At 36.9% G+C, this 24,718-nt stretch overlaps 1 protein-coding gene across 1 annotated transcript in view; it reads right to left on the bottom strand.

The window, feature by feature from the left end:
- CDKAL1 (CDK5 regulatory subunit associated protein 1 like 1) overlaps positions 1 to 24,718 on the bottom strand; it is a 377,070-nt gene that overhangs the window by 97,305 nt on the left and 255,047 nt on the right. Inside the window, exon 12 of the mRNA XM_058831551.1 lies at positions 6,755 to 6,935. Coding sequence (XP_058687534.1) covers positions 6,755 to 6,935 — 181 coding nt within the window. The remainder of the gene's footprint in view (positions 1 to 6,754; positions 6,936 to 24,718) is intronic.

The raw sequence follows: 24,718 nt of genomic DNA on the forward strand, positions 1-24,718 counted from the left end.
AGAGCAAAGGAGGAATCAGGCTTTCATAAGTAAACCAGTTTATATAGTTCCTGGAAAAAAAAAACAGCGAGGGAATAATGCAAAACTATTTCTAAGCATCTAGAAGGTAACAAGGAACTGACATTGATATGGCACTAACCAACAGACACACCAATCAAAATAAAACCCATCAAAGAATAACTGGGTTGGTTTGGTTTTGTGAGAGAATTCATAGCTATCTGTGGTTTGTATGGCTTTCTCCAGTTTTTTCCATAAAAATCATAAAGGAGCTTGATGTAAATAAAACTATTACGCAACTTGACAGGAAATGCAAACTTGAAGATTACAGTAGTTCAGTTACAGTGAAAAATATGAAGAATTATATATTGTTTTTTCCTTCATGGTCTACATTCCCCTCCAGCCTTCACATTTTTAATTCCCTGGTCCCAAAGTTGTCATGAAAATCTTCACTCAGGTCTTTGTTCTAGCAGAACAGCAAAAAGCCAATAAAAGTGTAGTGCTGAAAAACAAACTGGTACAGAGGTTCAGCAGTCAAACTCAGACATCAGTCTTGGCTTCTCTTACACATGAGGAACATTCTGCATGTCACACCATGCATTACTGCATGTTCTGGGGAGGGGAGATGTGTGTCAAGGGCCAAGAGCCTTTGATACACCAGAAGTAGTTATCACAGCTGCATCCAACTCCCTGGACAAGTAATAACATTTATTCACAGCACTTAACGGGGGAGCTCATAGTCAGTGACAATAGACTGGAGTAACAGTACTGCTCAATAAGTGGCATCGTTTCTTTTTCTACTTCCTTTTCTTCCACCTTATGATCTCCACAACATTCCTATTCAATTTTAGAAGAATATCCCTACATAATCCCAATGCATGATCTTTGGATTGGCCACCATTAATCTGAGGCAAGTATTACTGATTCTGCTGCATCTGTGAGAACTAGAAAAGATTTGGTACCTTCCTTTCTGGACATTTAAATCACAGTAACTAATCAAGTCCACCCAAAGCTGCACTCTCTCAAGTGCCATTGGCTGTGTCATTTATCACAGAGTACATGAAACCCTATCAAGTTATTTCTAAATCCATACTGGACAGCAGGGGAATTCTTTCCTTGCTTTAGCTCTGACCCTGGCCTCCCCAGGCACCTCCTGCACCATCACCACCCACTAAAGTCTGAAACATGTGCTCAAAAGCAAGAGCAGTCCTCAATTGTCATCCTTCCTCACTGCCTGCTAAGCAGGTAGTTTACCAGCCTGCTTGTGCTCCTTTCCATTAGAGTTCTAAACGTGCTAAAGGTGTCCCTTGCACAAGCAATGCTATTCCATTTGCTGTCCAGCTACCTGAACTTAAAATTGCTGAAGCAGAGGACAGCTATATAGTCTGATGCAGGAGTGGTTATTTTTCAGTGAGGCTGGGACAGTTTGGCAACATTTTTATAATGATGTATTTTGAAAAGGAAGAGCACATGAGCTTCCATGGAAGATTCAGCTGTTTGTGTGCAGAGATTCAGACCTACAAAACCTATATCCATCCACCCAGCAAAGGAGGAATTAAACATCACACTCTATCTAGTGGCACTCAAGAATGCCTATTTTTAGTGCCTTGCAGAATTCTAATCAAAGAGTGATATGGTGGATCTGCAGCCACTCTGTTTTGAAAGGGTGTCATGAAACTGCTTGGAGACCTCCTAGAGGGAAGTAAAAGTAAAGCAGTCTAAGAAAAATAAGTAGCCATTATAGAATAAAGGCCACAAAATTTCTGCTCCCACAGAGATGATCAAATACAACTTGTCTGGCAGACAGCACTGAGGTGTACATTGTATTATGCTATTCTTATGGAAAAAAATCTCTTAGTGCATTATGTACTGCTCCTGTAATTGGGAAATATGGGAACAGATCTAAGTGATGGTTTGATTAAATGGAGTGGGATACAAGGTCTGATCACTGATATTTATTTCTCCTAATAATGGTGAGTGTACTAACAGTGTGTTAGTTTTCCAAGTCTTCAGGGTGAGCGAGCAGCTGCAGCAGCTGCCTCTGGCCAGCTCTGTATACTCAGCATGACGCCACATGCTATGGAATATCCCCGTGGCCAGCTTGGGGCAACTGTCCCAGCTGAGCAGCCTCCCAGATTCTTGTGCCCCTCCAGCCTTCTTGCTGGCAGGGCACGAGAAGCTGAGAAGTTCTTGACTTGCTATAAACATTACTAAACAACAACTAGAAATAGCATGAAGTGGTATCAACATGATTCTTATATTAAATCCAGAACACAGCACTATACCAGCTCCTAGGAAGAAAATCAACTCTATTCCAGCCAAAACCAGGACAGTTATGAAGTTTGTAAATTGGTTATTCACTTCAGTATAGCAAGCATCGTGCTTAATACAACTAATGCAGAGAGAAAAAATTAATGAGACACTTCAGAGGAATTAAAGGAAATGTTCAACAGTTGACTGACAAAATTTTCTAGCTCGAAGCAATGTAATTATCTGGTGATATAAAGAAAGGGAGAAGGAAAAAGAAAGTGAATATATAATTGAAACCAAATTTCTTACACTATTGAAAATATATACAGAAAAATTAGAATCCATACTGCAGTTGATAGCAGTGTAATCATAAAGCTGCAGTCACATTACTGCTCTCAAAACAGCTGCCATCTCCTATTCTCAGTAGAGATGAACCTAATTGTACCTTGTTATGATCCTTATTTTCAAAATGGCTATTTCCTCATGTAATTTCCAAGTGACAGAAGTCAAGTTGATTCTGAGATTATAATCTCCCCTAATGTTTCAGAAATTGTGATGGACTAAATAATGAGGACAGAGAAAAGAATCTTTCAAGTCCCCACATGAGTGGGGACATGAAAAACTAAAGACCAGAGAAATTATCAAAAACATAAGGTATTACACACTCTTAATTTTAGATATTAAAATTAATAGTAATAATAATTCACACTTCAAATTATTCTGATCCTTTGCAATGCAATTAAATATGAGTTCCTATATTCCCATACCAGACACATCTGAATCATGTTCTCTTACATTGGTTGTTACCAGTTTAACTGGAATCTGTAATTTGAGTTAGGCAGTTATCAACACTAACACTTACACAAAAGCAAACACAGTAAGGAAATTAAGTAATTCAGATACATAATAACAATAATAGCAGAAACAACAATACACAAAGTAGCATTTTATCATTAACACACTTCAGAGTGAGAATTTTCTACCCACTAAGGAGCATCCAGACTCATCTCTGAAACAGTGCATTTAGCAGAAAGTGGATAAAATTGGGGCAAAGGCAATAAAAAAAAATTGGGTAGCATTTAAGTTCTGGACAACAGCTTGGCTCATTTTCCTGGCACATGACTCAGCATTACTGTAATTGCTTATTAAAAAAAAAAAAAATCATGCCTAGGTTTGTTTAACTTTTCTCTAAACTGGAAAGAGTATTTATGGTAAGCATAATCTAATTGATGGTTATGAAATGATGAGACCATTCAGACAGATGTCTGATTCTCCATGGACATTTTTTCTCCAGGAGAAATAAGAAAGGCCTGCAGCCTTAGCTGTCTTTTCTGAATTTATGGTGGCAGAACTGTCCATCTGGATTAGTGTCATCTGCCCTTTTAGCAAAATACTGGTGCCTGTAAGGCTTTCAATGATAAATTATCCATGTGAAGGGATGATTCCATGTTGACCTACTGATTGTTTCTTCTATTAAGATAAGCTCAAATGAGGATTTTCTCCCAAAAGGCAATTATATTTAAGATCATAATCCAACGATACACTAAAAATATAAAAGTACTAAATATTACTATGCTTCATATTCTACAGATTGTCTCTAGAAGTGGTAAGGTCTTCCAAAAAAAGGTAATCTTAAAGGAACTGACATGACAAGTATGTTATTATTGCAGCTGTGATACTTGGGCAGAATCACCAAGGCCATCCTGAATCAGAGTTGCTGAAGAAGGACTCACTAAAGTGGAGTGGTTTGCAATTAGCAATGGATTTGTCCATTGCAGAAATACTGAAAAGCTGAAATAACATGGCAAATGCATTCAGTCTTCAGGAAAAAGTAACAAAGAAGAAAAGAAGAATAAAAGTCGTCAAATAACTTGCTCACTGATTCAGCATCTGTTCTTAAACAGTAGAGACAAAACTCATTTCTCATAAAGAAATGCTACTGACAGATCCACTGCAGAGGATACTGTTACGAACATCCTGTGGAAGCACCAAGCTCACAAGTTCAGACTGGTGATCTAATGCACACTGAGACACTTGCACAGACCAGCTGTATGGCAGTGCATGTGCCATTTCTTACCCAATGCAAATGCAATAACACGAATTCATTAACATGCATAATATTTCATTAAAGGATGAAAGGGTCAGAGTGCATAATGTGCATGGTTGTGTACTACTTCCTTTTCCGAGCAGAGAAACGTAAGTTACTCTAAGCAAGGAATGACAAATTAAATGCCTGTCCATTTCTGGAAATGCAGGAAAGATCATCAGCTGCTGTCTCGAAGTAATGTGAATATAAAACATAGGAGATTAGCACAAGCTCTTCCTGCTCTGTTTGACTAGTTGCTCTCCATTTCTACTAAGAGATAAAAGAACAAAGGATCTCATAACACAGGATTTTTGAAGGACTACAGGGGGGAAAAAAAAAGAAAAAAGAGAAACAAAATCTATTAATTACAGATTTTCATCAGCCCTGGATTAGAGGCCCCATCTTCTTTGAAGGTTCTAATTCACTGAAAGCAGTAAGTACTAGTGCTACAAATAAGAAGAAAGAATGTGAAACTGGGTTAAATTGACAATTACCATTTTCCAAGTAATACTTCTAACTACAGAACAGCTAATGTTCTTTTAATAATTTATCTCTTCACAGACTGTCTTCCCATAAGCCCCCAGTTAAAGAGAAGTGGGTAAATTAACTTAAGCTCTCTGCACCTCCTGTGAAAATAGCATGCTTAAGAACTTGTGTATAGGAATACAAACCCAAAACACAAATCAATGTTTTGACTTTTATACATCATACCTTCCAAAAAACTACATTTCTAAACTTTTTTTTTTCATTTATCAAAGTATCTAAAAAGCATTCAAGAGTAAGACAAATAATGCAACCATGTGAGTTGGTTATACTAAGGAGACCACTACAACAGCAGGTATTTATATTTGAAAACTTACAATTACCCATTCTGAGATAGTCTATAATAAATGAAGAGTCATTGCCCAAGCTGCACTACACTAAACAATAAACTGAAGAAACCAGATATAATCTCATTTTATGTCTCCAGCAGCTGACACATCCTATGGAATTCTTGTATATACTGAGAGTAAACAGAGATACTTTGTTTAGCTTTCAGACATATAAGCAAAGGAATACAAGTCCCAGAATATTATTTTGACTTTGTGTTGGTGTACCAGGATACATAAATTGAAATAAATAGGTTTTTATTTAAATTGATTTACATTGCTGGCTAACTTTCATTCTTACATTGAAAGGAAATATAAATGTTATTTATGCCCATAAAAATGATACAATATGAGTTGAATGGAATTACTAAAGGCATCAATCTTGTATACTTTCCTGTTTTGAGATTCAGCTTACAAAAATAAGAAATTCAATTTTCTTGAAATAAATCAAACCATGCCTTCTGATATGATTGCTATTATTATTGCTTATAAATAGTTATTTATACCAAGCAAGATATAGTAGACATTTTAGCCATGTATCTTGTCTATAAGAACAGGCAGGCAGGCAGGCAGGCAGGCAGGCAGGCAGGCAGGCAAGAAGGCAGGCAGGCAGGCAGGCAGGCAGGCAGGCAGGCAGGCAGGCAGGCAGGCAGGCAGGCAGGCAGGCAGGAAGGCAGGAAGGCAGGAAGGCAGGAAGGCAGGAAGGCAGGAAGGCAGGCAGGAAGGCAGGAAGGCAGGAAGGCAGGAAGGCAGGAAGGCAGGAAGGCAGGAAGGCAGGAAGGCAGGAAGGCAGGAAGGAAGGAAGGAAGGAAGGAAGGAAGGAAGGAAGGAAGGAAGGAAGGAAGGAAGGAAGGAAGGAAGGAAGGAAGGAAGGAAGGAAGGAAGGAAGGAAGGAAGGAAGGAAGGAAGGAAGGAAGGAAGGAAGGAAGGAAGGAAGGAAGGAAGGAAGGAAGGAAGGAAGGAAGGAAGGAAGGAAGGGAGGGAGGGAGGGAGGGAGGGAGGGAGGGAGGGAGGGAGGGAGGGAGGGAGGGAGGGAGGGAGGGAGGGAGGGAGGGAGGGAGGGAGGGAGGGAGGGAGGGAGGAGGGGAGATTAGATGCAATGCCGTTAACTTGAAGAGTGAAGGAAGTAAATGAGCAGTGCATAAGGAGAGTCTAAAGAAGAAGTAGCTTTTAAATTTAATATTTGAAAAATCAGACTATCACTGTTATTAATACTTCGCATAATTTTTCACAATAAGCTTTAGAATGCTGGAGTCACAGAAGTCTAAAAATAGAAAAAAATACTATATGTAATCAATCAGCTACTACTCTTTGTAGTCATTCACCCCAAACTTGATAGAAAGCAGACAAGATCTTCAGTATAACCACTGCTTTACCCTTCCTTACAATATGAACAGTCATTTATATATGAAAACATATTCAGTGTTCTAGCTAGCATCATTTCTCTTATTGGACTGAAAAAAAATCCTTCATTTGAATGTTGCACAGTTCTGTAGAAAATGTATGTTTTCATATACATGCTTTATTAAAGGCATCTGAAAATGGACCTTACCACTGCAGCTGGAACTTGAGGCATTTTTGCAGCTGGGGTTCCTGGACGTGGGTAGAACTGATTAATAAACAAGCTTGGAAACCTGTAAAGTTCTACAAGTTTCATAGTTTCTTGAAAATCTTCATCTGTCTCTCCTGGAAAACCACAAATTATGTCTGTAGCAATTGTTATTCCAGGCACTCTGTAAAGGAAGTAGAAAGAAATACTTATCTGAGGACATGTACTAGATGTACTTAAAAGCTAGTGATACATATAACCATCAACTTTATCTACAGAAATTGAGACCTACAACGATCTTGGGGAAAAAAAAATAACACCATTGCTTGGTAATAAGAAATAAATCTGTTGCTCAGCCACGAGCACAAGTAATAGAAGACATTGCAGCAAATACTGGACTAGGACTGTGAAAGAAGTGTAAAAACATCTGGATCAACCCTTCCTTCAATCAAAATTAGATGTAATCAGCAGACCTTGCTATTTCTTGAATTCTGATTGCTTAATCCATAAAATGTAAACCTTTTGAGACTCAGTCACTAGAAAATATCAGCTATTTAATGTTTTATAATCCTGCTATTGAGGTAGAACAGGATATCTCAAAGAGGGGACTGGCATATCGTATCACCCAGCAAATTTGAGCGAAATCAGCTTAGGAGCCAAAAATACATCTTTAGTCACAAGTTAATTTTTAACTCAGTATTCTAAAACATCAGCCTATGCCTTGCTTTAAAAGGAAAACAAAATACTTAAGTTCACAAATGAACGGGCAGTGAGTTCTCTTCTTATTTAAGCAAGGTCAACATTCCCTGACTGTTCCCCTTGGACTGAATATGCAGAACCCTTACACACATCAGGTTAGGGCAGCACAGCTGACAGAGACAGCCCACAGACACAGAAGGATGCACAGAAGAGGGTGAAGTTAGGGGGTTTCAGTTGAAATTGTGCCACTGTCACAGTCTTGGACACGGTGGGAACATGCCATGAACACTTGCCCCAGTAGATATCAGAGCAGCTGTCAAGGCTTGCACCCAGACTGAGCTTTGCATAGAGTGGGAATAATGATTAGCGTGCTCTGGAGAGAGGCAGAAACACAGAGTGCTCAGTGCACCCTCCTGACACAGATGAGACTGTTTCCACAATGCAGAGTTCACCCCACACTGCCAGTAACAATGATAATCTGGAGAAAATATGACTTAAGGAGAAAAGTAAGACCTCTATACAAATACTGGTGGTATCTAACTTGGAACTGGTCCTGTTTCAAGTAGGGGAAATAGATGAAATGTCTTCCAGAGGTCCCTTCCAATCTAAATAATTCTACAGCTCTTATGTAGGCTACAGGTGGAGAAAGAGCTGAGAAAGATTGTTTAAGGGGTGAATGGCAAAAAGACAACTGTCACAAGTGAAGTTCACACTTGAGGTTAAGAAGATGTCTCCAAGACTGTCTCTAACCTAAAGAAATGGATGGAAAGCTTCTCTTCCCCTCATCCGGTTAACACAATGCAGAACTGTGAACATCAGTGCATGTAATCCATATTACACTTATAAAGCATTCAAACAGCCAAAGAAAACTATAATTACTTATTAGACAATACATCACCACAGAAAAAAAAAAAAATCATGTGGTTATAGTGAGTGAAGAAACTTGATTTTGAATAATTGAAAGAAAAACTTCCCAAAGAAAAACTTCCTGAAACAATGAGTTCTATTGGAAAAGGAAAACCTGTTGTCAAAATATCCAAAAAGGGGAAGCAGAGAATACTGTTCTTATTAATTTGATTAGATGCAATATTATACCATAGCTTATATTCACCACAACAGCCTTCAGACAAATTGTATACAGTAGTAAGTATATTCTGTGATTTTTTTTCCCTAAACTTTTTTTTTTTCCTTTAAGTATTGGCAATGAGCTCATTCTAAAGTGAATGTCTTTATCCTCTTTTAACATGTATTGGATATATAGGTAGCAGCACTGGAATTTATCAGATATTATTAGAATCTTCTTCCACCTTTTCCTTATGAAAAATTCCCACCAAAGAAACCAAATTCTATCAATTCCCTTTTGAGTTCATGAATTCAGACTGCATCATCTGAGCGGAGGTTAAAACATGGCATTTGAATGACAAATCAAAACCAGTAAAAAACTGAACGTTTTCAAGGACTTGATCCAATAGCCCTAAGTGGGAAACGCAAGCTGGATATTGTGCAGAACAGCAGAAATCCCCAGAGCTGATGGCTCAGCACCCTCAGTTACCATTGCTTAACACTGACAAACATCAAGATATGAACTTGTGCTTGCTATCAAGTAACAATAAAATCCCTTATCTTTAAGGACTGAATGAAGAGAACAGCACTGTATCCTGCAACATGACTTTGTTCATACCACAAATATCTTGTGAAGCAGTATTAAGCTCATGGAAGAAAGAGTACATTACTTTATAAACCAATGCCACCTAACATCAGCTGCCATTTCTCAGAACATGAACAGAACATTCATTACATTTGACAAAACCATTATAATGAAGTTATTTTATCCATTTTAATGACACTATTGGCAACAGTCAAAGCATTTATTACCAATGGTAGTAGTAATACCATCCTTTATAAAGGCCTGGTTGTTTCTATAGCAACATGAATTATAAGGTCCAATCAAGCTAGATACAATAAAATATGCTCTTTTTCTCCATAACACCAGTTGTCATTCAGTTAAAAGGAAATTACATATTTTAAAAATTCATAAACTCTACAAATGTCTGAACTCCATTTGCTGATAAGGTGTTAATTATCTTAGTAATTAGATTTCTTCCTGGATGGAATTATTACACACAAAGAAAAGCCTGGGTACAAAAAGAGAATAAGGCCATGGTGTATTCGGCAACAGCAATTAATTACAGTTCAATCCAGTGTAACTGCCTAAAATATGACATTGCATAGTGCATTTTTGTATCACTGCTGATTATATTGTTCAACAAGCAGTTTAAAAAGGGGAGAAAAGCATGAGATTTCACTCAAAATAAAATCAAAAATGATAAAAATCAAGCTCTTAAAGACTTTTCAAAGCAGTGATGAACAAAAATATGTACAATTAGCTCCACATGTGAAACATAATTTCTTAATTAAAAAAAGAGGAGAAAAATATGTAATTATGAAAAAATATAAAACACATACACACTTGAAAATTAAAGTGACCTTTTCTCTGACAGCCTGAAAGAAAGCAGCACAAAATTCTTTATTACTTAAGATTCAGATGATGTTTAAGAATTGCTCCATCTATGAAATATGATCCAAAATCACATAAAAACAAGTTCTTATGCATCAGCCAATATTACTATTTTTTTACACCAAATGCTGCTTATCTATTCTGAAGCAAACAAATAAAAAAACCTGGTGAACATCCCCTGTAACATTTATTACATGAACACATTTACAGTTAGTCTAACTATTCAGTTTCCACAAATATTTTGTAGGAGAGAAGCACTACAACATGTTGACTCTCAATTGGGATGTTTTACAATAAAACTGCGTAATTTCAGAAAAAGACAAATCAGAGGAATAATTAATGCCATGTATACGATAAAATAGCCCTAATACTTGTGATTCCTGAATATTGTCTCCCCTATGCCCCTCTATATAAATCCCTTCCACCTGCTCAAGCAGACTGATGTTTTGCCATTCTGAACTAGACCAGCAATGCAAACCCCATCATCCTGGGCAATTCTGACCACCCAAAGAGAAGCAACTACTTTACCTTACAGTGAAGACACATCCATTTTACTGTGATGCTGTAAGGACCAACACACCCATAAACAAGTGCTGACAGCACACGTATCCAAATCATACAGAAAGGATGAACAAGATGTGTTTGAAAGAAGAAAAGCGACATCTTACCCTCTGCCTAAAGAGGAACCAAGTCAGCCTCTGGGGTCAGAGAAAAAAGTCAGACCCAAGGAATTGTCTGATGCCTAGAAGTCAAGCCATGGATAAGTGACTTGGAAAAGAGATAAAAGTGATAAAGGCTGACGCAAATAAAATAATAAAACCAGCCCCCCCCACCCCCCCGTCATTTTCACAGAGGAATTTTTCTAAGAAAAGCTGGAGAAAAATTGTGACTATTTCTAGGATTCACTTCTTACATGGACCTTTTTATGTGGTTTTAGCTACAGAAAATATTTCCTTTAGCAATAACCATTACAAACCAAATCCACCCTCAGGGAAGAAATTATGTAAAGGAACTAAAATTATCACCTTCAGCTACTCATGCGACCACTTGAAATTCTTTCGCATGATCACATATTCTTCCCACTTGCATTTCAGCAATTAACACTTAAATCCAAAAATTACTTAAAGCCACCGACTCGCTCTTAAGCAAGACCAGCTACCACCACCCTTACATTCCAGCAAAATACTGCATTAGAATAAATAGAAATATGAATAAAAAGAATACAGTCTTTTTATATAAATGTAGTCTTACAGAACGGTATGAGAACTCCTGTGTAATCTATAGTAATTAAAGTCAAAACAAAAATGTGATGACATAGCTACTTCTTGATTCATAAATTAGAAACTTGCATTGAAAAAATGTTAGGGAAAACCCCAGAATTTTTATAAAAATAAAACCAGCCTACTCTGAAATGTTATTGCAGCATCATACATTATTTTATATTTTAGAATGCTTCTGCAGTATAAGCCTATTCAGAGAACATGAAATGGGGTTAATGGATGAAATAATTTGAAGGTACCTGAGCTGGTCTTTCAAGTGCATTTACAGAGCCTAACAGGCATCTCAACGTGCCGTTTTGTGTTGGAGCTGAAGGATGTGTTTCCATCTTCCCCATGACCACACACAGTCTTGCAGAAGCCCTTTTCAACCCCTCTTTCTCTTTTCTCCATGAGGCCTAGTCTTGTGGGATTTCTGACTCCAACTTAAATCACTCACTGAGGAGTCACACCAATTGGAGCTAGCACAAGAGAAACAGACTGCTCAGCTGGAAGCATTGCCTAGGAACAACAGGAAACTTCACCCTGCTTTTCTCTTGGCTATATGGAGATTAACCTGAGGATTAAGCCATGGAAAAATCCCCACACTTTGAGAAAGGAATTCAGCCTGTTTCTGTTCTGAAATCCTCCAGCACCTCTCTCTCTCTCTCTCTCCACGGACTCATTGTCTGGAGTGTGGGGGGGACTAAATCTGAACATAATTTCTGAAGAGGGGGGTTCTCCTTCCCTTCCCATTCATGATTTGCCCTAAATTACACAAAGGATGAACAGGCATCTAATAAATAGATATCCACTGAAAATGTTTTTCTTGGTAATCTTTTCCACATGTGTTTAAAAGTAGTCCAGGATGTGTGAGTTCAGAACCTCTGTGTGAGAAAAACAAGTTCTTTTGAACCCTCATATCAATTGCTGAACTGATTTACACACGGAGTAAAACGGGAAAGTACCTTGGTTAAATGACAATAGGCACGTAATAAACACTTCTGTGTAAAGCCTCTTAAATGATAACACAGTGATCCTTATGTCCAGATATAAACTATATTTTGGTAAGATACCTTATTAAAATGCAGCTATATATATCAAGAACATTAATATTTAAGAAAATTTATGTAGGAATTATATGGGATATAAGAAATTATCTTATTTCAAATATTTCAAAATGTTCTCTAGTACTGCATAACAGAACTCCAGGTTGTCTCACAAATCAGTTCTCCTTTACCTCAGTTTGGCTGAATTAAAGCAAAAAAGGTAACTATGTTGATACTGCATGTAAAAGTATTTAATAGCTTCATTTATAAGTTAACTCACTTAACTACTGAGACAATGAATACTAGCAGATGCTTAAGTAAGTCATATTTTCTGTTTGTAAAAAGCATCATTTTAATACTTATCTAAAATCTTATTTTTATAGCCTGGATCTTGTCTCTCAGAAGTTAATGCCCAAGACACAACAAACCAGAAAAAGAAATTGTACTGCCATATTGTTGATATGCTTGCTTTGATTAAAAAATAATAAAACAGACAAATGAAAGCCAGACAAGACCACAGAGAAACCCTCTGAGTATTTTTTCAGAATATTCTTGCAAATTTCCCTGAAGGAAGGTATATACATCTGGGAGAATCATTGGCAAAGCCATTAGATCCTACTAGTTAATTTGGCGGTGGTTCATAGTGAAACACTTCAAATTTCAAAGGTAGCAGAAACTACAAAATAAGTCCAGCCTGACAGCTACGGAGTCAGGGGATGTATCCTGCTTTTTGCATTCCACACCTGACAGAGGTGACTCGAGGCTACTCCTGGTGGTGATTCCCAAGGGAACACATTACACCTGAGCTTTGTGGTCTTCAGCAGTGTCCAATGGATTTGCAAGTGCAGCTTATTATGTTTGGTTTGAATGTGGAGTCATTAGTGCTTTTGATGTAAGTCACCTTAAACAGGCTGGAGAATAGTATCCGTGATCAAGAAGCACAATCCAACAGCTCTCAGAATTTAACTGAGAGTGAGAACAGGTATTTTTTAATGACTGTTCTTTTCCCAACCCACCTCCTGCCCCCAGAAGAGCTCTTTCAGAAACTGGGCTGAATGACACCTGGAGGCAGCGAGCAGACCTGATTTCCAGAACTCAGCTTGAGAAAGTATAGGTGTGGAGGACTCTGTGTGAGTAGGGACTGGGCTGTCCTTGTTACCAGGGAATAGTGACCTAGATAAAAAGTATATCTCATAATTAGCATGGCTCATTGCCTAAGGATGAAAGAGTACACATGGTTTTACTCTCTTCAAACAATTACCATGAAGGTTGCCAGAGTTCCTAGTAGATACAGCCGAAATGGTTTAAAGCATTGTAATACTTCCCATTATCACTATTCTTAAAAAAAAGAAAAACAAACCCAAAAACCAAACCAAACAGTTAAGGCTTGAACAAACTTTATTCAACTATAAGGTGTTCCACTCTCCCCATAAACAAGAAATGTTTTATAGAACTTCATTATGGATTTATAACTTCAGATCATTATTGTTTCATGATTAAAAAATGAGCGACTTAAGACAAAAAGCTCAACATCCTTAAACTTCATTTCCATTCAATCTCTAATAAATACCATCTGCTGTGTACTTTAGGGATATAATACCCGTCAAAAACTCAGCCGTATTATGAGAACCGGCACCAAGTTGATCTGAAATGCATATTTGAACAGATGTGTTTAAATTACATCTCTCCGTCTATCCACACACATAAATTCAGAATAAGCGTGTGTTGATTTAAAATGCATAAAAAAGGGATTTGGAGATGCATCAAAAGTGAACAGCATCTCAATGGATCAAGGCTCGCATTACTAAAGGTCATCCCTAAAAATAAAGTTTGAATTTATTAAGGGTTGCACCAGGGAACCGTTCTTGGGAACTGACTTAACGTTTGCTGCACTAAAGCAGCCATTGAAATTACACTAATTTTCTATGACCCTTCACTGTTTAACATTAGAGCTGTCAGGCATGGTCAGAAATAATAGGATCTCAGCCATGAGTAGCAGAGAATATGTTATACTTTTTCTCAGTCTGACACAATGCTTATCACCAATACTAAACGTCTTGGGCTCTGTGGACCCATCCACGTCTGTTTCAGTGACAGTCATTTAGCTCTTCACTCTGACACAGAAATCAGGCATATAAAACAAAATGATTAGCATGCCTTTTTGGCATGATGAAACCAAATGAAAAAATTGCAAGCAGGGCTCCATTAACAAATGCTAATTAAAAAAAAAAAAAAAAAGGAAAAGAAAAATAAGTATTTCTGAATGTGTCTTTTTGCCCATCCATAATCTACAGTCCTGCAATGTTTCAGGGATCTTGAAGATTAAGACACACTGGTCCAGAGGTCCATCTAAGCCAGCAATCTACTCCTAGCAATAGGCATTAGAAGTAGCCCAGGGAAGCATTTCCGATGTTGAGGCCCCCTCCCCCAAATCCCTTTGTCCTTCCAACTGGGTTTCATCAGAAAGATGTTTCTGTAACCAGTAGCTTCTGATGGATTTCTTCTCCATTAACTCATCAGCAAGTCTCTCTGTAAATCTAAACCCCACCATATCAAAATCACTTGAAAGAAAAAAAAATAAATTCTCTGTTGAGCCTTCCATTTGAGCCTTCATTCATCAAATGAATTTGCCAATTCATTTGATTCCCCCTAATTGTTATGCTGGGAGAGACCAGTAACAACTCCATTCACCCCCTCAGTGCTCTTCATGATTTTACTGACCTCTTTTCTAGTCCCTCTGAATTAGCATCCTCCCAGACTGAAGAGTCCTTAATCTCCTTTGTGTGAAGATCTGCCGTACCTCTGATAATCTCTGTTAGTCTTTACAGTAACTTTGCTCATTGTAACCTATCCTTTTTGAGATGGGCGTTGACAGCATGTAGCAGTAGCAAAAAGTAATGGACCGTATACAAGGTAAGGGACAAGAGAAAAATAAGTTTTTAAAAATAAATAAGCTAGAAATGAAAACAAAAAGAAGGCCAAGCACATTTCAAAGACAGGCCAAAGTCAACAAAGTGGTGGTGGTAAAGGAGAACAGAAGATATTGTCAAGGAAGGAGCAGTAGTATGAAAAGTAGCCAGACTTTAAAAGAGAATGTAAGATTTCTGTCTGAAGAAGAACCAAGAATTGATGAAAAAAAAAGAAAAAATTGCCAGTGGGGCAGATGTTTTATTCCAAGGTGTTGGTTCAAGATTGTTTATATTAATAATTTTTGCAGCACAGAGAAAAAGTAAAGAATGGCAAGACATACACTAAAACAAAGAAGATTTTGAAAAAAAAATGTGCAGAGTTTGAAAGAGCTCCCCCCAAACAGCAAACATATTTAAAAGAGACACAATTTTTTCACATCACAACCTATACAAAGAAATTGACTGGATCTTCTTTCTGTCTTACAACTTTGTGAGAAATCATGACACGAGAAGTTTTCCAGTTGCAAACATCAACATGGAAAGAATCAAGAGTCTGAAGAAAACAGCATTTAAAAACATAGGCATGATGCGCACCAAATATAACATAACCTCCATTCCATTTTCAAAGTATCTAACGAAACACAAATTTTACCACACCAGCTGATCACTCAAAACATAACAGCTTATTTGCTACATCCTTATCAACACAGTACTTACAGAAGGTGTTGTTATAATTAAACCTGAGAGTCGCAGTTTTAACAGAGCAGCAGGCAGGTTGTCTGGGTCGAGGCTTTAGCAGCCATAAGCAGTTTTCCTGAATGTTAGCCAGAGGCATTTAAATCACAGTTCATGTACTCTAACTAAACAATGCTGCAGTTTTACACCAGACAGTTTTTGATGTACATTCCTATACATTCTTAAATGTGAAGTTTTCAGATCCAGTATCTCTTATGTATCAAGTATCTGGTAGGTCAAAACCTTTTACTGTCACCTCTCTAAATTTTTTTTTTTTCCCCTTCAAGAGAAATGCATGTACAGGAAAGAGATTTCACAGGGAACTACTACTCCTATCTGCAGCACAAAAAGCAAATTTGAATAATAATAATAATAATAAATGTCTCAGAATAAGTGTAGTATTTGGCTCAAAATTCCAAAAACATCCTCCCTACTCCATAAAGATTGAAAGCTGCTATCATGTTACTTCAAAGTTTTTCATTCTTATTTCATGATCCACTGTCAAATGTGACTATATGGTCTTCACACTTCAGACCAAAGCATGACACAAGGATTGGGATGTACTCAGAAGACACCACCTATATAGCTTTAGAATTATATTTTCAGAGGTAACATTTCAGACTTACAAGCAATGCTATTTCTTTATTAAGCCAAAACCCATGAGCATAACTTCAAAGAAATCCAGTGTGCTTTACTAATTAAAGTGTGGTAAGATAAAGTTAATTATATTTCAATATAATCATACTTCAATCAGCATAATGCAATATAACTTGGATCATTGGGAAACAGAGAATTTACCTTGCAAGAATAAATTTAAGGAAATTATAAAGTAAATATTTCAAAGGGCATGTATGAAAATTATTCATTCGTTCCTGTAAAATATAATTGAAACAATATTCGGAAAGAACTGAGCATGACTGTTAAGGTAATGGGCATCACTGGAGTGATAATACACAACAAACACCGTCTTCAGATCACCATCTCATCCCATTCATTTCATGCTCTGATAACAATCTGAATTTAAAGAAATCACACCAGAAATAATATCCATCTTTATGAGCCAGAACAGTTCATTTGGCTAACTGCAAGGTAGCAGAATGGCTGTGAGAAGTATCTGTTTTGTTCTCAGGTGCACCCAAACTCAGGTACAAGCAGGCGTGTTCAGAATACAAGACATTATAAAAGATTGGTACATAAAAATAAAATATTATTTTATGTATCAGTTAATAAGATACAATTTAAAGTAAAATACTGTGGCTTCTCTTCCAAGCACAGAAATGGGCATAGTCATAGTCAAGATAGCTATGTGTCTTGAGGACACTGGGCAGAAAAAGCAAAATCGCCATGAAAACAGCTCCAAAATGTCCTATTTAACCTCTGAGAAGGATGGCCTCAACCAGCTAGGTTCTTACACACTTCATGTTTGTAATGTTTTGGTAGCAGCTTCCTTTATCTAGAGCTGCCAATAATTTAAGAACATTACTTTGTAACAGACAGAATCAGTTTAGAATATTGGGGTCAACAGAAGCAATTAATTCATGCATTCCTTCCGAAGTTTTGAAGGACATTCAGATTCATACATGCACAGTAAGGAACACGTAGAGGACATCAGAAGCAAAACCAGGAAAAGACAGTATTTTAAATGTAGACTGTTAGCTTGCCAATGACAAAGTTAATACAAAATCAATGGACACTGTTGCCTCACGGAAGCTCTTATCCATTTCTCTCTGTTCAGTTCAGTGAACTACTTCATTTTCAGTGTGTCACCAAGTTGCAGATACCTTAATAATGACAATTAGGATAGCTTACCATATCATTATTAGTGTATATTGTCACAGTCAAAAGCTTTAAATAAAATAAAGGACTGTTAAATGTGTATAAATTCAGGAGGTACATTTTTTTTGACAGGCTGTATACAGTCACAAATCTTAAGACATTCAAGCAGTAGCTTTGCTGCCTAAGTGTAGGGTTACTAAGTGGGAAATTTAAAAAAAAATTCAGACAAACATAAAAGGACTAATTCATGTCAATACGAGAAGTAGTATTTGTGAATAATATCAGCAAAGCTGCTACAAAGTCCAAATAAAATCCAGAAGTTTAGAAAAGATAATGAAACCCCAATGATTCAAACAAAAGGCTGGAAGGTGGTCACCTTAAATATTTTGGGCTTGCATGTGTCAGATGTCCTCTGTCATGCTGAGGAGCACACACCATGTAAATGTGTTTCTACATAGTAAAGAAGTGAAATAGCCAGAAAACAAAGCTTTCAAAGTTAACAAACTCATCCTGTGGAGAAATAATTAAGGCAACTTGATGTTGTGAGCAGCTACCTGATCTGACCTGCCAGTGACTGAAAGTTAAAAGAGAATTAGCACGAAATCTAAAACATGCTGTTATCACTGAAGAATCATCAAAGACAAAATTAAAAGTATGTTTTATGAAGAATTCAAAGATATGACAGCATTCCAATTATGGCAACTAAAGCTCTTTGGCATCATTGAACCATTAACATTGGATCGGTAATGTATGAAAATTGTACTTAGGGAATAAGGTTTCAGGTAAATTTAATAGCCGTAGAAGATGAATAAAGATGTAACAGAGATGAGTAACTTCTTTCTCACATATGAATATATGTCATTAGGTAAGAGACAGGATCAGTACCAAGTGGGTTTAGCAAACTGATTTAAAGCGCACAAGTCATATCTGAAGATAAAGGGAAACAGATTTTCTTCTATCTTGACAAGTTAAGACAGAAAGGCCTGGCATATGAGGTCCCATAAACCAAACAGAGTCTCTGAGGATTCCACAATTAGTAAATTAGACAGAACAGTTACTATTGAAAACAAAATAAGAATCAGGATGGAGCAAGCCAACTGCTCAAAAACAAGCATCAGTCTTGTATCAAAGAAAATTATAAACTTCAGGAAATCCCCAAAAAGTTTGTAAAAGTCAAAAAAGCAATACTTAAGAAGGAGATGGAAGAGAACTGAAAACCTTCAAAAGCATCATTATGAAAGGACATCAGTGATGTCCTCAGACAGGAATATTAAATCTAATAGTTCTGATAAAGGAAAAAATTGAAAACTTTTGTCACTGAAGAGATGAGTATAGAAACAAAGACAGAGTATCTTGACAGTGAGACTTACAGAGATGGGAAAAAAAAAAAAAAAAGTGCTTTTCCTGAGGTTCCCAACATTCTAATCAGAGAATCATATTACAGTTTGCAGGGGAAAAGACCTCCCAAAATGCTGACAAATTTCTGGAGCAGGCTAAAACTGCAGAATTAAATCAAACAAACAGAAAACTGGAAAATGTCTCAAAAAAATAGAATAAGGTGATTAAAACTACTTAATTTTGAAAGCTGAACACAAGTTTGAATTTAATAGTTACCATGAACTCCTTCTGTTAAAACCCACTAAAATGTAATGAATAATTTATTAAAATACCCAAAGTGTAATACAGAGGGAGTAGAATACAAAAATGGAATCTAATCAATTCAGTGGAGAAGGCAGTGTGTGCATTCAGACCATATCACTGAAATCAATTTTATCAAATCACATAATGTTCCACAATAGCCTTTGGGAATCAGTTAAAGAACCTGGAAAACCTGTCAAATGCCTGCCAGGCACAACAGCACCCTTTTGGCTCTGCAATACCAGCACAAAATACAAAGAATACTTAGGCAGCAAGATACACAAGGCTGGTTCAAAAGCTAAGTTCCCAAGCTGAAATCCAATATCTAACATATATATATATACAGGCCTAGCACAGACACTGGTTTTTCAACCTTGAGAAAAACAGAAGTCATGGTATAAAAAGTCTGAAGGAAGTGGCAAATTAGGATCATTAAGGATGGAACAGGCTGTATCTCAAACAATTTAAACTCATTCATTATGGAGAGAATATTGAGGAACTGATGCAAAACTACCATCTATGTAACAGCACTCCGAAAATGCTTATTCCATGTGAGTGGGAATTTCAGACATGTTTGAAGTAGGTAGAAAAACATGGAATAACTTCAGAAATTATTTACTGATTTAACCTTTCAGTTAAAAATATTTCATCCTCTGTGATCTATTGCAAGTCTTTATAATTCGCAACACCTCCTTTCCTTCAGTTTCAGTGCCAGCACTAAAGTTCCAGGAATTTCAGTAGGCTGGGTTTTCTTATCAGCTGAGTAGAAGACATATCAGTTAAGCATTTCACTAAAGGCTTTTATATGGTTTTACCTTATCAGAAAAAAAAACAAAAAACATTTGAAAATATTTATTATATTTAACAGTTCCCACTTTCTAGGACATTTGTATTTTTTTTTTCCTAGAAGATACCCTACTTTTCAGCCTAATAGTTTAAATTTAAATGTCAGTATTTCTCCCTTTAGGGAAAAGCTCAATTTTGGAAACAGTAACAATAAAAAAATTCCTTTGGCATCTGGCTTATCATTAACAAAAAATATCAGAGAAGAAATATTCTAAGAAGAAGGCAAAGACCAATTATCCACCCATAGACCACTTCAGAGAAGATGAGTTGCCTACATGTAATCACATGGTGGTGTATGCAAGCACTGAACTATGATTTATGTGTTTTATGTCAGCAGTATCCAAATAAACATTCTTCAGGCCCACATCTTTCAGCCAGTATTTCATGTAGCACAGAAGTGGCCCAGATCTCCTCAGAGTCCACTGCTTAGAGCTAACCAAGGAACACAGCTCCATGGAAGGGCTAAATGTGTAGATAGTATATCTCAAAGTGAAACCTGTTAGGGGAAAGTAAATAATCTCTATTCTTCATATGGACTCCTGCAGTCATTGCAAATAATCCAAGAGTATGGAAAATCTGAAGAAAGGCACATTGTGTCTCTAAATGAACTAAGACTGAAGGAGCGCTATGGCAAATGCAGCTTTTTTTGCTAGGCATGGTAGCACTTAGCAAACATGTAAGTGGTTTCAAATGTCCACTTCACGTACAAAAAATACAAAGGTATGATGCAGAGCGTAGTTGTGTGAGGTTTAACTGAAGGAGCTATTAAAGAAGCAGCAGATGAACCCTATTCATGACTTTGTAACATTCATCTACTGTGAGAGCCTGAGGTACCTGCTAACCTGCCTGAACTCTTCATCATCAGATAAAAGATCTTCAGGGATTGCTCTTTAGGACTCTTCCCTAACATACAGAAGGTAAAATGCAGGCAGGATACAAAATAAGTATCTGTAAAGAAAAGTAGGAGATTTAAGGAGAAAAGCAAGACACATTGACTTCGCTAAAATAACTGAATGTTGGATGTCACCTTGGAAAAGGACTTCAGAAATACTACATGGGCTAACTTCCCCTTATGGAAAACAGGAACAAAAGGAGAATCAATGATGAGAGCTCAAATCCCTTTCTTCCTTCCAGCTAAAACACATGCTACCTTCACAGACAAGGATGGTACTGAACTCCCACAAGATAAAGAAAGGCCTAAAATCCATTGTATATGTTCAAAAGTAAATAGAAAGATGCAAGATTTTAAAATCCTGTACTCCAGAATCACAGCTAATAACCCCAGAACAAACTTGTTTGGGTGATAAAGGTAACTTTGCATTAACTGTGGCAGCCCACAAGGTGCAACAATGGCATCTCCGTATAACCCTGGGCTATGAGCATCTATCAAACTTGCAAAGGCACCATTTCCCACAGCAGAAGCATTTCTTTGGGCCTGCTTCAGGTTTCAGAGCTTGGCAGAAAGTCACATAAGGAGAGCCACACTTGGTTGTGTCCCATCAAGCCTTCAAATCTGGCATTCTGTGGAGGCAATGTAGGCGCTACTGGAGTAGTACCTACAAGTGCTACAAGTAGAACTTGCATTGTGAGTGATTTTCCTGACAAAACAACAAACTGAATTTAGGAAGTAAATACTTGGAAGATGCCATTGTGAGTTTCTGGCTCAGGGCTCAATTATCAGAAAGATAAGGTATTTAGATGCACTGTGTTTTTTCCCTCATAAAATCATTTTATTTTATGAAGGAAGTCCATCAGAAAATCTAAAAAAAAACAGACAAAAAACAAACAACACATTCAGGCAAATAGGAGAAGTCACATTTATACCAAGTCATTAAATACATTCTTGCTTCAAGGGGGAAAAAAACCCCAGCAAACCAGAGGAAAAACCTCAGGAATGAAGTTTAAAATGAAAGGACAAACTAACACCAAGAATTCATCAAGAGTATTAGAAGAGGATTTAACCCGAATGTGAAACAAGTTTTTGTGACAGAGTTAAAAAGTGAAAGGAGAATGCTCAAGGTTAACTTCTGGATGCTCCAGAAGTCTAATGGAAGGAACAATTAATTTAAAAATAAAAATAATTTTTTCTTTAATTAATCATGGAGTGCAAACTTTATGCAGGGGATGGGAGTATATCCCATAGAGATACTACATTACAAAAAGATAACTAAAAATCCCCAGCCACTGATGTTGTATAAACATAACCACTATTTGAATGCACATTTAGTCCAATCATCAAAACAATTTTTTGTTCTTAAGAATTATTTGAACATTTGCCTTAAGAAAAAAATATGTTTATTTGCATTATTAATGAAAACACAGAAATATTATCTCATCACTTAATGTCATAATTACTGTACTTCACTTAAATGCTGTCAAGTAAAAGCTGTATTTTGTGAAAACATACGTTAAGAGACAGACTTCAGCTTCTGCTATTCTTGTAATGATGAAAACTCTTGAAATACCTCACAAATTTGCATCCTTTAGAAAATATAACTAAATGATCTAAGGTAACCAGCAGCAGAGATGCATGTTATGACTTACTGCCATTAACTCTGTATGATATTTAAGACATAAACAAAGCAGGAATGCAAATCTTAACAAAATCATATCTGATCTTTTATATAAAATTTTAACATTTTTTAAGACAAAACCCAGACAACTAGGACATTTTTTTTGTGCATCAGTCTGAAATACTCTGACAAATCACTAATTATTCTGGTCACTAAGTTATGATAAATGGCATTAGAGATTCCTTTTTCCCACGGAAAGGTGGCAAGGTTAGGTTTGTGTGGCAAGGTTGTGGTAGTTGAGGGAGGCTGCAGGGATGGAGTATGCTAGATGGAAAAAAAATACTTCCCTAGTCACAGGTGGGAATCCAGCTGGCTGCCTTAGTCATTTCTAGCATTAAGAATGGTAGTCAGGTACTCCCCAAACCTTAAATCAGCTGAGTGGGAGGGGTCATCTCACTGCAGTGGAAAAATCGTGCCAGACTATTGTTCAAACCTGAACCCTACAGTGTCTGTCTCCCTTATTCTGCAGTGTGACACAGTAGATTTTCCTTCACCAAGCAATAGTGGCTGAAAAATAACTGTAGGGCACAGACACATGCAGACACTGAAATTCAGCAGCAGCTCGATGATTGACCACACAACCCATTTTTCAGATGTGTATATCACTTCTGTAGTAAGTAAGGCTTATATTGAAGTTTGTTTCAACAAAAATCCTTCAAGGGAGATAAATAGCTCAAAGAGATCAGTATTTTCCTGTAATACAAAGCTTTTTGTAGAAGACTGATTCAAATCTGTTGGGATTTGTAATGTCCAAAAGGTATTCCCCCAGAGCTGACTGCAAGTCTGTATAGAACTGTGCTCTGATCTCAGAGCTGCCTCTCCTGCTCAGGGCCACGGCTCCTCCAGAGGCCAACCAGGGAGGCATCCAACACAGCAAACCATAAGACAATTCATTTCTATGGCCTCTGGGTTTTGCCAATAAATATTTTCTCCAGATTCAAGACAAAACTGCTTACAATCAGCCAGCCAGTCTAGCTTTCTATTCTCCTATGGGAAATGTACTAACATTTTCCACCTTGAACTATCTGGATCTGAATTACAATCTGAATTACAATTTTCCAGTAGGTGGATTGAGAAGAATTTACATTGCTTCTTATGCCTTCACATATAACCATATTTGCAATATTATCCTCCTGTTATGAAGCAATTCAACAGCTGTACTTTGTCAATTACTCCTACTAAACAAATGACAGTTCTACATAATGATGAGAAGCAAAATAGACAAAAATAATTATAACTGCATGAGATAAGTGGTTCAGCTGTGGAAAATAAACTTTTATCTGTTATAGTCACTACTTTTATGCACAAACCTTTTAAGATTTCAGGTCTGTGATTATTTTGCCATCTAAGTTTACCACTATAAATTTCATTCTTATTAAAAAGAGGTGAATCATCAACTCCTGAATACAATATATAGACGAAGATAAGAAGCATGTAAACATAAAATTGAGCTTAGCTGAAATAATCTGTATCACTGGCCCCAAATGGATGTACAGACAAAATCTCTGGGTAGCAGTATTATCATGCCTTTAGAATGCAACTGTGTTTTAACTGGATAGCTACACTTTTAAAGAGGTTTGAAAGGCTCTGCATATTTCCATTTCCTACTTTTCTTCATTTAATCAGTTTGCATTTAAAAAAATTACCATTAAAGGTACCAATCAGCTGTAGAAATAGTGCCTCTCTTATTTCTTCATTCTTTTCAACTTATTTTCCCTGAAAGTTCAACATATGTAGATTCAATCAGCACTTATCAACTGGCCAGCTACCACCTTCGTGCCACATTGTCCTATGTAATCAGAATAACATGGCTTACAAAGTTAACTTCTTACCCAGTATAATGGCAAAAATCTGAAAAAAAATATGCACTGAAATGAACACTTTTCTTAAATGTCTCAAATATGAAAATTTAATACCATCAGCAGAATTTTCTGATGCACATCTGAGCACTATAAGATGTACATGTAT

Source organism: Poecile atricapillus, chromosome 2 (assembly GCF_030490865.1).
Source record: "Poecile atricapillus isolate bPoeAtr1 chromosome 2, bPoeAtr1.hap1, whole genome shotgun sequence".
Taxonomy (NCBI): domain Eukaryota; kingdom Metazoa; phylum Chordata; class Aves; order Passeriformes; family Paridae; genus Poecile; species Poecile atricapillus.